General features: G+C 45.3%; 1 protein-coding gene across 2 annotated transcripts in view; it reads left to right on the plus strand.

Moving 5' to 3' along the window:
• The window catches only part of LOC137424373 (tumor necrosis factor receptor superfamily member 19L-like), a 100,920-nt gene that overhangs the window by 39,025 nt on the left and 44,730 nt on the right, over positions 1–17,165 (plus strand). For both annotated transcript variants that reach the window (XM_068111767.2, XM_078775403.1), the window contains exons 4-5: positions 3,597–3,669; positions 3,763–3,951. In XM_068111767.2, the coding sequence (XP_067967868.1) occupies positions 3,597–3,669; positions 3,763–3,951 (262 nt within the window). The remainder of the gene's footprint in view (positions 1–3,596; positions 3,670–3,762; positions 3,952–17,165) is intronic.

The raw sequence follows: 17,165 nt of genomic DNA on the forward strand, positions 1-17,165 counted from the left end.
AACTAGTGTGGCAGCTTCATTCAAGTGTAAGGTGTGCACAGTGGGAGCTGCAGATGGAGGAAATGTTGAGTTGGATCTTGGAGACGGTGTGAAGCTGGAAGGTGTGAAAACATTTTGCTACCTCGGAGACATGCTGAATGGAGAATGTGGATCAGACTCGGCAACGGTTGCTAGAGTGAGATGTGCATGGAAGAAGTTTCGGGAACTGAGTGGCGTGCTGACGAGGAGGGGAGTTTCGTTGAAGCTGAAGGGAAAGGTGTATGCTGCATGTGTGAGAAGTGTTATGATTTATGGGTGGGAGACATGGGTAAGGAACATAGAGCAGCAACGAAGGCTGGAAAAGGTGGAAATGCGAATGGTTCAGTGGATGTGCGGAGTATCGTTGAGAGAGATGAAGACAAATGATGAATTGCGAAAGATGATGGGAATAGAGCCTGTGATGGATGCTGTGAAGAGAAACAGTTTGAGATGGTTTGGTCATGTGTTGAGGAAGGATGAAAGTGACTGGTTGAGAAGAGTGATGGAAATGAATGTAGAAGGAAGTAGAGGATGGGGAAGACCGAGAAAGACTTGGCTAAAGGTGGTGGAAGAAGAAATGCGGGCAAGGGGGTTAACAAGGGGAGATGCAGAAAATTTCGGCAAAATGGAGAAGATTGTCATGGGGACCGCAAGGCTAACCCCCGCTCTCACAGGGAAAATGGCCTTAAAATGCCTGTTGTTGTTGTTGTGAATTGCATGTCCATGCACACGTGAAATGGAGTTTCTTTATTCGTCCTGGATGTGAACACGATTCAGCCTTGAAAACTCATGCGAAAACCTCCCAAAAATTTTAATTAAAGATTTCACGATTTTATTTCCTATAGCTATGAAACACATCTTATTTGGGCGATGTATACTCGCTCCGAACGAAACAGGCATTAGCTGGTTTCCTTTGCTTGAGTTGTCATCCAAATGTACCTTTGTTTCTTCAAAAAGTAATTTATGATCGAAGACGTGTTGATTCAGTCTTAAAATGCACATCAGAGGCCTGTCAGAGGCCGATTGACCCCATGACTCCTCTTCATTTTAAAACTTGAATGTATCAAAACCTTTTCGCTTTACAAAGTTTAAATAGATCAAAACCAAACGTTATTCATAAACATTATATTCCATAGTTAGTTTACATTATTATTGTTATGAATTTGGGTAGAGGGATATCTAGAGCCAGGTAGATCTGAATAGGTATCATGCTTCGACTGTCAGGATAGCGAATCTACCTGTAATTTCTGTGTGTTAGGCGGTTTGTCGGGGTAAGTGTATACCTGTGAACATACAAGGATGTTCGTGTGTTAAATAGTTGTAGGGACTAAGATAAGACCCCTGTGTGTTAGACCTGGTGATCAAACCTGTGTCCCTTATGGCATTGCACACTCACATAAACACTTAGATAGGTCCTTAGTGCACAACATTAATTAAATCCCCTCCCTTACAAAAAGACGCACCGGAAAGACAAGCAGGAAGCGGCCGCGTACAACGCCGGCGTGGGCATCAAACATCGTGCAAGGCAGGCTGTCGCCACGCCCAGGAGGACTGTTGATTGGCCAGGGGAAGGGGCCAGCAACACCACAGGGCGCCGATTGGCAGAATAGGGAAGGAAGAGGGATTGGTCAAGAGGAGGGATAGAGAACTGCCCCATGATTGGAGGGAAAAGAAGGACTTGTGGTTGGCCACAAGGATGGCATGACATGGGGGGCGGAAAGCACTCGGCCAATGAGAGGACACCAGCGCGGTGAGAAGATTCTGGAAGACGAGGGTCACTGCGCTGGTTGGAGAGAGAAAGAACTGACGTCACAGGGCAAGTGATAAAACTGCTGGCTCGCCGGCATTTTCTCTCTCTTCCATTTCCCTCTCTGTGCTTTCCTGAGGTTCTTCGTACTCTCTTGCTCTCTCTCTCTCTCTCTCTCTCTCTTGGACCTTTCGTGCTTGGCCCTGCACTGGACTCTTGGAGATCACTTGGTTCTTCTTCCCTGCATGGTTGTTGGCATCTTCCCTGAATCTTCGTGGTGCTTTTGGTGCTTTTGGTCCTTCTTGGTGCTCAGTGCTTTTGGTGCTGGGAGCGATGCTCGGTGCTGTGAGCTAACGGGACCTCGTGTGCGACCGACGAGGAGTTTGGAGCGGGGCGTGCCGCTGAGCGGGTTGCTCGAGGCCTGGCAGAGCGCGCGAGCGAGGCAGACTGAGGGGGCCGCGTTGGACGACGGACGCACCACTGCAGACAGATAAGCACACACCACATCTCACAGAACACCACACGACGATTTCTTTATTTCATTCATTCCTTTGTCCTGTTGTTAAGTCTGGTGTGGGGACATCCCGATTAGGACATTTATTTATCATCGCGTTTCCCTGTCTCGATCTTTATTTCGAATAAACCCTTGTATTATTTTCCATTTCTTTTTAAACCCGTTCTCATTTGAGTTAATCACTTTCCAGGTTGAAGGCGCTGGCGCGCGCGAGCCGGGAGGTAAGCGCTCCACTTCTTCCTCTTCCCTTCCGCCCTCCTGCGTAGCATAGTCGAATCCGCAATTGATAGTCGCCTCCATTTAAGTCCGTTTGAGCCATCCGCAATCCTATGGTATGAACCGAGGGATTCGCGCGACATTATGTACATTTTTGAAGTACTGTATTGTTTCATTCCATAGTTGGAAAAGAGTTGACTCGCTTTCAACAAACTCTGTATATACACCCCAGGAATATGGAAAAATATAATTAGACTTCGGTTTGATTCCGAACTTCAGTATTCAATTTAATCGCTGTACTTTTACTAAGTAATAATATAAATAACGAAGTCCTGGGAAAGTTATCTCCTCTCCTTCCCCTTTCTCCTTCCCCTTTCTCCTTCTCCTCTCTCCTTCCTCGTGCCCACATAACAGTCAACACATTCAAAACGGCTGTTGGAATACATTTCGCCAATTTCTCAACTTTAGCTGAAACTGAGAGTTGAACCATCCTAGCGACTGTGATGGTGAATTAGAGTCGACATAAAGCCGTTAGGGAGTCTCAATGAATGGCCTTTATGTTAAAGGCATTTGAAAATGCATTTTGTTCTATAAGCGGTAACTTTCATTGAATTTTCTTTCCGTTTTTTTGCAACCGAGTCTAAAACCATGTTAGCGACTGTGAAAAATGAAATCAGATGGTGAATTAGAGTCGAGATAAAGCCGTGAGGGAGTCTCAATGGACTTGATGTTGCAGGCCTTCAAAAATGCATTTTGTTCTATAAACGGTAACTTTCATTTAATTTTCTCCCCGTTTTTTGCAACCGAGTCTAAAACCATTTTAGCAACTGTGAAAAATGAAATGAGATATCGAATTAGAGTTGAAATAAAACTGTGAGAGAGAGCAAGACACTGCTGGCCTAACAAAAGAGGCCTCAGCTATGCGAGGAAACAAAATGGTGGTGATTTGTTTTTGAAGCCCCTCCCAGACTGGGTGTAGCCACTCCCCTGGACAGACTCACAGAATCACCTACAGAGAATAATATGTAGATTTATATGTGGATAGCAGAGCCAGGTATCTGTCAGGTGTGCATAGCACAACAGAGCATGTACTGTATGCAGGTAACTTAGCGGTGTTACGAGCCCTGGCACGAGAACAGGATGCCAAGGAAAGTGGTGACACCTTTATCAGCTGGTGAGATGGCACCTGTGACATTTTCTCAATCCACATTCTTGCCTTACATGAACAAGATTCTTCAATCATTGTGTCCTGTGTGTGTTTTTGCAGGACTTTGCAGCCGTCGCCATGTTTGAATCACGCACATACGGTTCATGTGTGGCCGGATGTTCCGACATCGCACTCATCGCACGTACATTGCTACATCCCCGTTACCCCTTTATCTGCCAGCCACGTCACCCAAATGCATGGTGCCCCTTACAATCAGCTTGCCAATTGTCAAGTTCTGTCTGTTGGCAGGTAAGTTATCTTTGGTAATTACTCCACGTGCACGAAACAAAAAGCACGGTTAAGTAATACGTTCACTTCTGTCTGTCTGTGTGTCTGTCTGTCAGTGTGTCTGTCTGTCTGTCGGTGTGTCTGTCTGTCGGTGTGTCTGTCTGTCGGTGTGTCTGTCTGTGTGTCTGTCTGTCGGTGTGTCTGTCGGTGTGTCTGTCTGTCGGTGTGTCTGTCTGTCGGTGTGTCTGTCTGTCGGTGTGTCTGTCTGTCGGTGTGTCTGTCTGTCGGTGTGTCTGTCTGTCTGTCGGTGTGTCTGTCGGTGTGTCTGTCGGTGTGTCTGTCTGTATGTCTGTCTGTCTGTATGTCTGTGTCTGTCTGTCGGTGTGTGGGCAGGTAAGTTATCTCTGGTAATTACCCCGCGTGCACAAAGCGAAAAGAGCAGTTAAGCAATACGTTCACTTCCATCTGTATGGGTCTGTCTGTCTGTGCATCTGTCTAACTGTGTCTTTCCGTCTGTCTCTCTATCTGTGTCTGTCTGTCTCTCTGTCTGTGTCGATCTGTCTGTCTGTGTGCAGGTAAGTTATCTCTGGTAATTACCCCGTGTGCACGAAGTGAAAGCACGGTAGAGCAATACGTTCACTTCTGTCTGTCTCTGTGTGTCTGTCAGACTGTGTCTGTCTGTCTGTCTTTCTCTCTATTTGGGTCTGTCGACTCATAACACCATGAAGACCCAAAATACCCTGAAGACCCCCAAAAGGCCCAAAAGACTCCGCAAACCCAAAACACCCTGAAGATCCAAAAGACCCCAAAGATCCTTAAAGACCAAAAAGACCACGAAGACCCAAAATACTCAAAAGACTCTGAATACCCAAAATGCCTAAAATACCCTGCTGACTCAAAATACCCAAAAGACCCCGACGATCCCGAAGACCCAAAAGTCCCCAAAGATCCAAAATATCCCAATGACCTAAAATACCCTGAAGACCCTTAAAGACCCAGAATATCCAAAAGACCCCGAAGACCCAAAAAATGCAAAAGACCCCAAAATCCCAAAAGACCATGAAGACCCTTTAGAACCATTCGACTCCAGGATCCACACCCATTACACCCCAAAGCTGAAGCAGAAGAGATGCATGCTGTCTTGGTGACATCAGATTGGTATGGGTTAGTTATCCATCCTGGCAAAATGGAATACATGGTTGTCCAGCCAACAATGGACGACAACACTATCACATTCTGCCTGATACCAGTAACCTGTGTCACATCTTTCAAGTACCTGGGCGTGTTGATCAACCACACTCGAGATGACAGCAAGGAGGTGTGAACGCGAATAGGTATGGGTAAATCCATCCTTCTGCAGTGTAAATACCTGCGTTCTACCTGTGATGGCTTAGAAACAAAGGCACAGCTTACACAGGCACTAATCATGTCAAGAGTACTTGCTGTACAGTGCCACTAATCAAGTCAAGAGTACCTGCTGTACAGTGCCACTAATCATGTCAAGTGTACTGTACGGTGCCACTAATCATGTCAAGAGTACTGTACAGTGCTGCTAATCATGTCACGAGTACTGTACAGTCCCAGCCAGCATGTCCAGCTGTGGCCCATATGGGTCCTATGTGGGATAACTTGTGGGTCCCAAATGTGTCCCACATGTGGGCCCCAGCTGGATTTGTCCATTGGCTCCACCCGGGGGCCAACTGGGTGAGGCCACATGGGCAGGACATTGGCTTTTTGTGGGCTACCCAATGTGGGTTGGGCATGGACATTTTGTGGGCAAGCCCACATAGGCTGGACATGGGATTTGCATGGGTTATTCATGGAATTTTCCTGACCCTCATGTGAAAGTAAATGGGGTGTAAATCAATCCTGCATTAGCTACAACACCACATCTGCTTTACTGTCAGTAGAAATATCGAATGGAATGTATATTTAGAGAGGCTTTTGCTTGAAGTGATCTTAAAGAAAATCCTAACTTGGATTTGTCAAAACCAGCGAATAATGGTAAATACTATACTATACTAAAGGGTCTGAAATACTTCAGACCTAATAATTGAATGGTGTTCCTGTGGTATTTGAAATGTCTTGGAACATCTTGCTGTGGTACTCCTGTTTCCAGAATACCAAGGGTGTGAAAATCTAAAAGTTTGACGAAGATAAGATCCGTTCACCCATCCCTGAGATAAATGATGACACACACACAGACACACACACACACACACACACACACACACACACACACACACACACAAACATACACACACAAACATACACATACACAAACGTACACACAAACATACATACACACACACACAAACATACACATACACAAACGTACACACAAACATACACACACACACAGAAACACACACACACACACATACACACACAAACACACACACACAAACATACACACACACAAACGTACACACAAACAAACATACACAAACATACACATACACAAACGTACACACAAACATACACACACACAGAAACACACACACACACACACACACACACACACACACACACATACACACACACACACACACACACAAACATACACACAAACAAACATACACAAACATACACACACACAAACGTACACACAAACATACACACAGACACACACACACACACACACACACACATAAACACACACATACATATATACACACACAAACACACATACATACAAACACAAACACACACAAACACACATACATACACACACAAACACAAACACACACAAACACACATACGCACACCTCTCTTATAGTATGTATAGATTTACTAGAAATCAAACTTTCAACCCTCTCCATTGAACCACCACCAAAAGTATCATAAAATTGACGATTCGAGTATTATATCGATCTATATCAGGCTCTACAACATGGCGGCTGATTGGAAACTAAAATGTTTACACAGAATGATTAGGCTGTGAGCCAGACCCCCCAAATTGACCGGTCGGTACCATACAGATGGAGTAAGGCTCATTGTGATTTTTAGCAAGATATATGTCCCTAGATATGAAAAAAAAGTGATAGCAGTGAAGAACTCTCGGCCATCTCTGAGTTATCACCCGAAATATTATTATACGCCTGCTTCGCTTCGCCAAAAAATGTGATATTTGCTAAAATTGGAATAAATATGTTTCTAAGGACCACAGAGTGCCAATAATTTGCATACTGGATGCCAACTAATATAGTAATAGAAATATAGAACATTTGTGGGGGTTATTTATCAAAATATTGATATAATGACAAAAAATATCAATTGTGTTAAAAATTGATTGGTAATAATACTGTATAATAACAAGGCGTATTTGTTCGAGAGATCATGATAAACCTAGAGTGTGGAGCAAGTTTGCATGCATTGTGAAATATAATGTAGCTGATGTTACAAACCTACTTTAGGATACTAGCTAATACCAAAAATTACACTGAGATACCAAAAGTAGTAGACGAATAAACCTAAAATGTTCAAAAGCTGTTTCGTTCCAAAATATCAAAATTAGGGGGTATGGTTGAACATATTTTGAACTTTGCCAAAATATGTGCCCCAAACAACCACCATATTACAAAGTAATGATATATTCCAATGCAGTGGTTCCTTGCGAAGATTTTGAGGGGTCAAATGTTACTCTGGGAGTTTTCATTTTTGAAATATTGACAAAAATGTACAATGTGAATTCTGAACTCGAAGCGATTTCGACCACTTTTTCACTAAATTTAACATATTTTTTGTCATTATATCAATATTTTGATAAATAACCCCCACAAATGTTCTATATTTCTATTACTATATTAGTTGGCATCCAGTATGCAAATTATTGGCACTCTGTGGTCCTTAAAAACATATATTTATTCCAATTTTAGCAAATATTACATTTTTTGGCGAAGCGAAGCGGGCGTATAATAATATTTCGGGTGATAACTCAGAGATGGCCGAGAGTTATACACTGCTATCACTTTTTTTCATATCTAGGGACATCTATCTTGCTAAAAATCACAATGAGCCTTACTCCATCTGTATGGTACCGACCGACCCCCTTGGCTCATGGCCTAGATTTACTTCAGACAACAACAAACTCGCGTTTAAAAACTGTTTTTGAACTGGTCTCGATAACACGTTGGCTGCAGCTGCTGCTGCAGCAGACGCTTGTGCTTGACTCAAATCAGGAACAATTGACAGAGTTAATCACTGATGGAAAATAACACTGTACTACGGTTTTCAAACTGAGCCGGAAACATGGACATCCCTTGATCCGAATCGGCGCCCACTGTAAATCTCGCGAGATTACACCAAGGAAAAAAAAGTGTGATTGCAGGAAGACTTGACGTCGCTCTGTACGAAATATCATTGACCTCACTCTGCTCACGAACCACAGAAGTTAATTATCGTGCGTGTTAACTTATGTAGACACACCTGCATGTATTGCTTAATTTGTTTTTTGTTGTCGTTATAAAAACAGCTTCCACAGTTAAAATAACAGCAGCCATTCGATTTTAATATGATTCTTAAGAAATACAATATACAGAATATATATATACTAGCGGGGTCACCCGTGGGAATCCCACGGGCATGGATGTGTGTGACATTTCGACATATTGAGTTATATGCTGCACATTCATTTTTACAAAATGGTTACTGGCAAGTCATCAGATCCAGAAATGGTGTGAATTTAGTTATTTCACATAATATGTGACCCCTCACTCCTCTCCACCTGACACTCTCCTGTCTCCACCTGACACTCTCCTGTCTCCACCTGACACTCTCCTCTCTCCACCTAGCACTCCTCTCCTCTCCAAACCCTCACATCCCTCTCCTTTCCAATCCCTCACCTCTCCAATCCCTCACACTCCTCTCCTCTGCAATCCTTCACACGCCTCTCCAATCGCGCCTCACACTCCTCTCCAATCGCGCCTCACACTCCTCTCCAATCGCGCCTCACACTCCTCTCCAACCGTGCCTCACACTCCTCTCCAATCGTGCCTCACACTCCCCTCCAATCACTCCTCTCCAATCGTGCCTCACACTCCTCTCCAATCACGCCTCACACTCCTCTCCAATCGTGCCTCACACTCCTCTCCAATCGCGCCTCACACTCCTCTCCAATCGCGCCTCACTCGCCTCTCCAATCGGCTTTCCCCGTCTCGTTTCTCTCCTTTTTCTCCCGTCTCGTTCTTTTTCTTGCTCCAAATCGGCCCGTCGGAATCGGAAATCGGCCCGTCTCGCCCGTCGGAATCGGAAATCGGCCCGTCTTGCTTTTGTGCTTGTGCGTAAATAAATTGTGTTCATGACACCATTTCTGGTGTTGGGCTAGCGGCTAGGGTGCCGGCTTAGGATCCTGGGTTCGAATCTCGGTCGATCGCCGAATTAATGCCAGGGGGGTTGACTCAGCCTGTCATCCTTCCGAGGTCGGCTAATTGAGTACCAGTTCACTGGTAATTCCCTGTTTGTCGTTGAAGGCGGCAAAAAGGGTTGGCGTCAGGAAGGGCATCCGGCCGTAAAACATTGCTTCAAAAAGGGGACAAAAAAACAACAACTACCACGGTCCCCGAAAAGGCCAACCCCCGCTTTGCGGGGAAAAATGGCCTCTAAACGGTGGTTTTTACACCATTTCTGGATCTGATGACTTGCCAGTAACCATTTTGTAAAAATGAATGTGCAGCATCTAACTCAATATGTCGAAATGTCACACACATCCATGCCCGTGGGATTCCCACGGGTGACCCCGCAAGTTTGCATTGACGTTCGTCGATGGACTCGTTCGCCCGTCTCATTCGTTTTCTTGCTGCATCCTGTTCAAGTCTGCGTTCTTCATCGATCGTCTCATTCATTTTGGAAATAGAAGTTTCCACGCAGCGCATGAATTGTCACGATCCTCAAGAGGAATTTGTCTCGTAATCATCAAATGATAAATGGCAAGTAAATTATATTGTGGAAAATTAAAGATTTCAAATAAACCTATTTAAAGTGTATTCGCACATAACTAATTTTAAAAAACGAAGAAATATCTCTCGGTAATTTCCTGAAACATATTTTACTTCCGGCTAATAATGTTGAATTAAATAAAAACGAAGAAATATATGTCGGCATCATTGTTGACGTTTTTATGACGACTGTCATCAAACGAAAAAGTAATATATCTTAACGGAAAAGCAAAAGCGAATTTTTAATATATATCGACACGTTGCCGTCGGTGTCATGTTGGGCGGTGTATGATACACCATGACGCGATTTTTAAAAATATATCTCTGCATTTTCCCGCGTGTGTGCAATGTTCTCAATTATTGCTGACACCGAGTCCAAAACCATCGATAAAAATGAAATCATATGGTGAATCTTGGACGCCAATTATTCATGACGTTCTGCAACATGGCCACGTCAATATCATTGATTTCACGTCTGATGTTTTCCTTAAGTTCATGAAGAGTTTGTGGATGGTAACATACACATTGTCCTTTAGATATGACCACAATAAATAATCAAATGCAGTCACATTGGATGACCTCGCTGGCCGTGGAATATCGCCGTTTCTGGAAATGACATGCTTTGGAAAGAGCAAGGTCATGATCAGCAAGGTCATGGAATCAATAATCTCTTATGATATCAAATCCTTCCTCTTCTCCAATGGCTTGATCTCGGATCATCAATTTGGATTCAGACCAGGTCATTCTACTCTGGACATGCTGCTTCTGCTGTCTCAACAATGGATGTAGGTCCTCAATGCCAAACAGGATATCAGAGCTGTCTCCCTTGACATATCACATGCCTTCGATACGGTCTGGCACCCCGCTCTGCTCACCAAACTCTCCTATGGTATCCATGGAAATCTCCACGCTTGGCTTGCGGACTTCCTCTCTGGTCGTAGTCAACGTGTGGCCCTGAATGGGTTTCTCTCATCTCATCTTCCTGTTCAGGCTGGAGTTCCCCAAGGTCGTGTTCTGGGCCCTGTGCTTTTACTTGTCTTCGTCAATGATCTCTCCGACTCTCTTGAAAATTCTCTCTATCTCTTTTCTGATGACTCCACTCTCTGCCGCTCCATTCCTCATCCCTCAGATCGGCAGTCTGCACCCTCTTCTCTCTCTGCAGACCTGGACAAAATCACAGACTGGTCAAACAGGTGGAATATGTCTTTCAATCCTGACAAATCTCACTCTCACCATGTCTCTCCGAAAAGACCGCCTGGACAACCATCCCATCCAGTTTTTTTTTTTTTTGTATACAGGATCGAGGCTCCTGAAAGAGCTAACATTTATCACACACACAAAAAAAATCAAACAGACACACAAAACATATAATAAGGGTATTGGTAGACAAGATGGGGAGAGAAGGGGAAGCACACAAACACAACATTTGAGAGCTGGGACATTGAGAGATCTGTGGGAGGGCTTGGGGGGAGGAGGCGTGGGAAGGGGGGGAGGGGTGGGAGAAGTATAAAACACAAGGACACTGCACGGACTTCCAGGAAGGAAGTTGGTATTTCTGCGAGGTTCTGCCAGCAAAAAATAAAACTAAATCAGTAAAAAATAAAAATAATAAAAATGCATGTTATGTACTTCAATATCATGAATTAATTTATTTTGAAATACAATTTTTTATTTCCTTCACAGGAATTTCAAAAATGACCATATATCTGGCTCACCCTGTATCTATATATATAAAGCAGTAAAGTATGTTTGTTTGTTTGTCCTCTTAAACTCGAGAACTACTCATCGCAGAGAAAAACCAAAGGCATATTCGGAATCAGTACGTCCTCAGAGCAACTACAGCACACCTTAAATTTAAAAAAAACTTCGGGTTTTAAAATTAGCGTATTAGCGCAGAAGCGCTAGCAGAAGAGGGAGGGAATCGAAGGGAGGGAGCGCAGCGCTCCCTCTAGCGCTTCGCAGCGCCAGCGCTTCTGTTAGCGTAATTAGCGTATTTCGGATCGTTAATTTTTCAACTTCATTATTCGGAATCAGTACGTCCCAGAGAAACTTCGTAATGTTAATTTTTCAACTTCGTCCGATTGACACGGGGACCAACGGCATGTGACAGAGTGAAACATACATGCTACATTTATTTGACGACAATGAGTTCCGACTTCCGGGTTCGTACCGCCAACCCTGTTAGGCGCCTTTTGCGGCACACAGGGAATTACCAGTGAACTGGTACTCAATTTGCCGACCTCGGTAGGATGACAGGCTGAGTCAACCCCCCCTGGTGTTAAGGGGGAGCAGGAGGGGAGGGGGAAGAGGAGGGGAGGGGAACGGGGGGGAGGGGAGGGGGGGAGGGGAACGGGGGGGGAGGGGAGGGGGAGGGGGGAGGGGGGAGGGGGGGAGGGGGGGGTGGAGGGGGAGGGGAAGGGGGGGAGGGGAAGGGGGAGGGGAAGGGGGAGGGGGGGAGGGGAAGGGGGAGGGGGGGGAGGGGCCCTTCTTCCCCCGGGCACCCCCCACATCCTCCCCTCCCCCCTTCCCCTCTTCCCCTCCCCCCCACCCCCACATTCCCCCTCCCCCTCCCCCCTCCCCCCCTCCCCCTCCCCCCTCCCCCCCGTTCCTCTCCCCCCCCTCCCCCCCCGTTCCTCTCCCCTCCTCTTCCCCGTCCCCTCCTCCTCCCCCCGCCCGGCAATGCCGGGTACTTCTGCTAGTATATAATATATCTGCCATTTTTTTTCAACTTCTGAAAATAACATTGGCTTTGCCCACCTGAGATTCACAAAAGGCCCAGTTTAAAGCCCAGGCTCGGGTGCCCACCCCCTTGTCATGAAAGGCAAACCGACATTAGGTGGTTAGACGGCTTCGGCTAAACCATCTGGCGATACCTGCTTAACATCAAGTGGTACGACGTGTTACAAACGAGAGTCTAATGGAGATAATCGGCGACTGATGGTGTTTTCAGGAGTAGCAATGTGATGGAGCGCAAGGCAGCATGGCTGGGCCAGGTGATTCGGCACGGTGATTTGGCAGCAGCTGTCGTGGATGGTTTTCCGGAGGGATGTCGTTGTTCGGTAGGCGGACCAAATATGCATTGGATTGATAACATCCCAGACTGGTCAGAGTGCAATATCACATTCGATACTGGTCAGGGGTGCACAATAACATTCGATACTGGTCAGGGTGCACAATAACATCCGTGGACTGGTCAGGGTGCAATATAACATCCCAGACTGGTCAGGGTGCAATATAACATCCCAGACTGGTCAGGGTGCAATATAACATCCAATACTGGTCAAGGGAGCAATATAACATCCGAGACTGGTCAGGGTGCAATATAACATCCAATACTGGTCAGGGCGCAATATAACATCCGAGACTGGTCAGGGTGCAATATAACATTCTAGACTGGTCAGGGTGCAATAAAACATCCGAGACTGGTCAGGGTGCAAAATAACATCCAGGACTGGTCAGGGTGCAATATAACATCTGTCACTGGTCAGGGTGCAGTATAACATCTGATGACACTGGTCAGGGAGCAAAATAACATCTGAGACTGGTCAGGGTGCAATATAACATCCGAGACTGGTCAGGGTGCAATATAACATCCCAGACTGGTCAGGGTGCAATATAACATCCCAGACTGGTCAGAGTGCAATATAACGTCCCAGACTGGTCAGGGTGCAATATAACCTCCCAGACTGGTCATGGTGCAATATAACATTCGATACTGGTCAGGGTGCAATATAACATCCGAGACTGGTCAGGGTGCAATATAACATCCCAGACTGGTCAGGGTGCAATATAACATCCCAGACTGGTCAGGGTGCAATATAACATTCGAGACTGGTCAGGGTGCAATATAACTTCCCATACTGGTCAGGGTGCAATATAACATTCGAGACTGGTCAGGGTGCAATTTAACATCCGAGACTGGTCAGGGTGCAATATAACATCCCAGACTGGTCAGGGTGCAATATAACATTCGAGACTGGTCAGAGTGCAATATAACATTCGAGACTGGTCAGGGTGTAATATAACATTCGAGACTGGTCAGGGTGCAATATAACATTCGAGACTGGTCAGGGTGCAATATAACATTCTAGACTGGTCAGGGTGCAATATAACGTCCCAGACTGGTCAGGGTACAATATAACATCCCAGACTGGTCACGGTGCAATATAACATTCTAGACTGGTCAGGGTGCAATATAACATCCAATACTGGTCAGGGTGCAATATAACATTCTAGACTGGTCATGGTGCAATATAACATTCGAGACTGGTCAGGGTGCAATATAACATCCAATACTGGTCAGGATGCAATATAACATTCTAGACTGGTTAGGGTGCAATATAACATCCCAGACTGGTCAGGGTGCAATATATCATTCGAGACTGGTCAGGGTGCAATATAACATTCTAGACTGGTCAAGGTGCAATATAACATCTGACACTGGTCAGGGTGCAGTATTACATCTGATGACACTGGTCAGGGAGAAAAATAACATCTGAGACTGGTCAGGGTGCAATATAACATCCGAGACTGGTCAGGGTGCAATATAACATCCCAGACTGGTCAGGGTGCAATATAACATCCCAGACTGGTCATGGTGCAATATAACATTCGAGACTGGTCAGGGTGCAATATAACATCCGAGACTGGTCAGGGTGCAATATAACGTCCCAGACTAGTCAGGGTGCAATATAACATCCGATACTGGTCAGAGTGCAGTGTAACATCCGATACTGGTCAGGGTGCAATTTAACATCTGACACTGGTCAGGGTGAAGTATAACATCTGATGACACTGGTCAGGGAGCAACATAGCATCTGAGACTGGTCAGGGTGCAATATAACATCCGAGACTGGTCAGGGTGCAATATAACATCCGAGACTGGTCAGGGTGCAATATAACATCTGAGACTGGTCAGGGTGCAATATAACATCCAAGACTGGTCAGGGTGCAATATAACATCCCAGACTGGTCAGGGTTCAATATAACATTTGAGACTGGTCAGGGTGCAATATAACATCCGAGACTGGACAGGGTGCAATATAACATCCCAGACTGGTCAGGGTGCAATATAACATCCGATACTGGTCAGGATGCAATATAACATCCGAGACTGGTCAGGGTGCAATATAACATCCCAGACTGGTCAGGGTGCAATATAACATCCGATACTGGTCAGAATGCAGTATAACATCCGATACTGGTCAGGGTGCAATATAACATCTGACACTGGTCAGGGTGAAGTATAACATCTGATGACACTGGTCAGGGAGCAACATAACATCCGACACTGGTCAGGGTGCAATATAACATCCGAGACTGGTCAGGGTGCAATGTAACATCCGAGACTGGTCAGGGTGCAATATAACATCCCAGACTGGTCAGGGTTCAATATAACATTTGAGACTGGTCAAGGTGCAATATAACATCCGAGACTGGTCAGGGTGCAATATAACATCCGAGACTGGTCAGGGTGCAATATAACATCCGAGACTGGTCAGGGTGCAATATAACATCCGAGACTGCTCAGGGTGCAATATAACATCCGAGACTGGTCAGGGTGCAATGTAACATTTGAGACTGGTCATGGTGCAATGTAACATCCAAGACTGGTCAGGGTGCAATATAACATCCCAGACTGGTCAGGGTGCAATATAACATCCCAGACTGGTCAGGGTGCAATATAACATTCAATACTGGTCAAGGTGCACTATAACATTCGATACTGGTCAGGGTGCACAATAACATCCATGACTGGTCAGGGTGCAGTATAACATCCCAGACTGGTCAGGGTGCAATATAACATCCCAGACAGGTCAGGGTGCAATATAACATCCAATACTGCTCAGGGAGCAATATAACATCCGAGACTGGTCAGGGTGCAATATAACATTCTAGACTGGTCAGGGTGCAATAAAACATCCGAGACTGGTCAGGGTGCAATATAACATCCAAGACTGGTCAGGGTGCAATATAACATCTGACACTGGTCAGGGTGCAGTATAACATCTGATGACACTGGTCAGGGAGCAAAATAACATCTGAGACTGGTCAGGGTGCAATATAACATCACAGACTGGTCAGGGTGCAATATAACATCCCAGACTGGTCAGGGTGCAATATAACATCCCAGACTGGTCATGGTGCAATATAACATTCGATACTGGTCAGGGTGCAATATAACTTCCCATACTGGTCAGGGTGCAATATAACATTCGAGACTGGTCAGGGTGCAATATAACATCCGAGACTGGTCAGGGTGCAATATAACATCCCATACAGGTCACGGTGCAATATAACATTCGATACTGGTCAGGGTGCAATATAACTTCCCATACTGGTCAGGGTGCAATATAACATTCGAGACTGGTCAGGGTGCAATATAACTTCCCATACTGGTAAGTGTGCAATATAACATTCGAGACTGGTCAGGGTGCAATATAACTTCCCATACTGGTCAGGGTGCAATATAACATTCGAGACTGGTCAGGGTGCAATATAACGTCCCAGACTGGTCAGGGTGCAATATAACATCCCAGACAGGTCACGGTGCAATATAACATTCGAGACTGGTCAGGGTGCAATATAACATTCGAGACTGGTCAGGGTGCAATATAACATTCGAGACTGGTCAGGGTGCAATATAACTTCCCATACTGGCCAGGGTGCAATATAACATTCGAGACAGGTCACGGTGTAACATAACATTCGAGACTGGTCAGGGTGCAATATAACTTCCCATACTGGTCAGGGTGCAATATAACATTCGAGACTGGTCAGGGTGCAATTTAACATCCGAGACCGGTCAGGGTGCAATATAACATCCCAGACTGGTAAGGGTGCAATATAACATTCGAGACTGGTCAGGGTGCAATATAACATTCGAGACTGGTCAGGGTGCAATATAACATTCGAGACTGGTCAGGGTGCAATATAACATTCGAGACTGGTCAGGGTGCAATATATCATTTGAGACTGGTCAGGGTGCAATATAACATTCTAGACTGGTCAGGGTGCAATATAACATCCCAGACTGGTCACGGTGCAATATAACATTCTAGACTGGTCAGGGTGCAATATAACATCCCAGACTGGTCAGGGTGCAATATAACATTCTAGACTGGTCAGGATGCAATATAACATTCGAGACTGGTCAGGGTGCAATATAACATTCGAGACTGGTCAGGGTGCAATATATCATTTGAGACTGGTCAGGGTGCAATATAACATTCTAGACTGGTCAGGGTGCAATATAACATCGCAGACTGGTCACGGTGCAATATAACATTCTAGACTGGT

This window comes from Myxine glutinosa, chromosome 4 (assembly GCF_964187855.1).
Source record: "Myxine glutinosa chromosome 4, kmMyxGlut1.1, whole genome shotgun sequence".
Classification (NCBI taxonomy): domain Eukaryota; kingdom Metazoa; phylum Chordata; class Myxini; order Myxiniformes; family Myxinidae; genus Myxine; species Myxine glutinosa.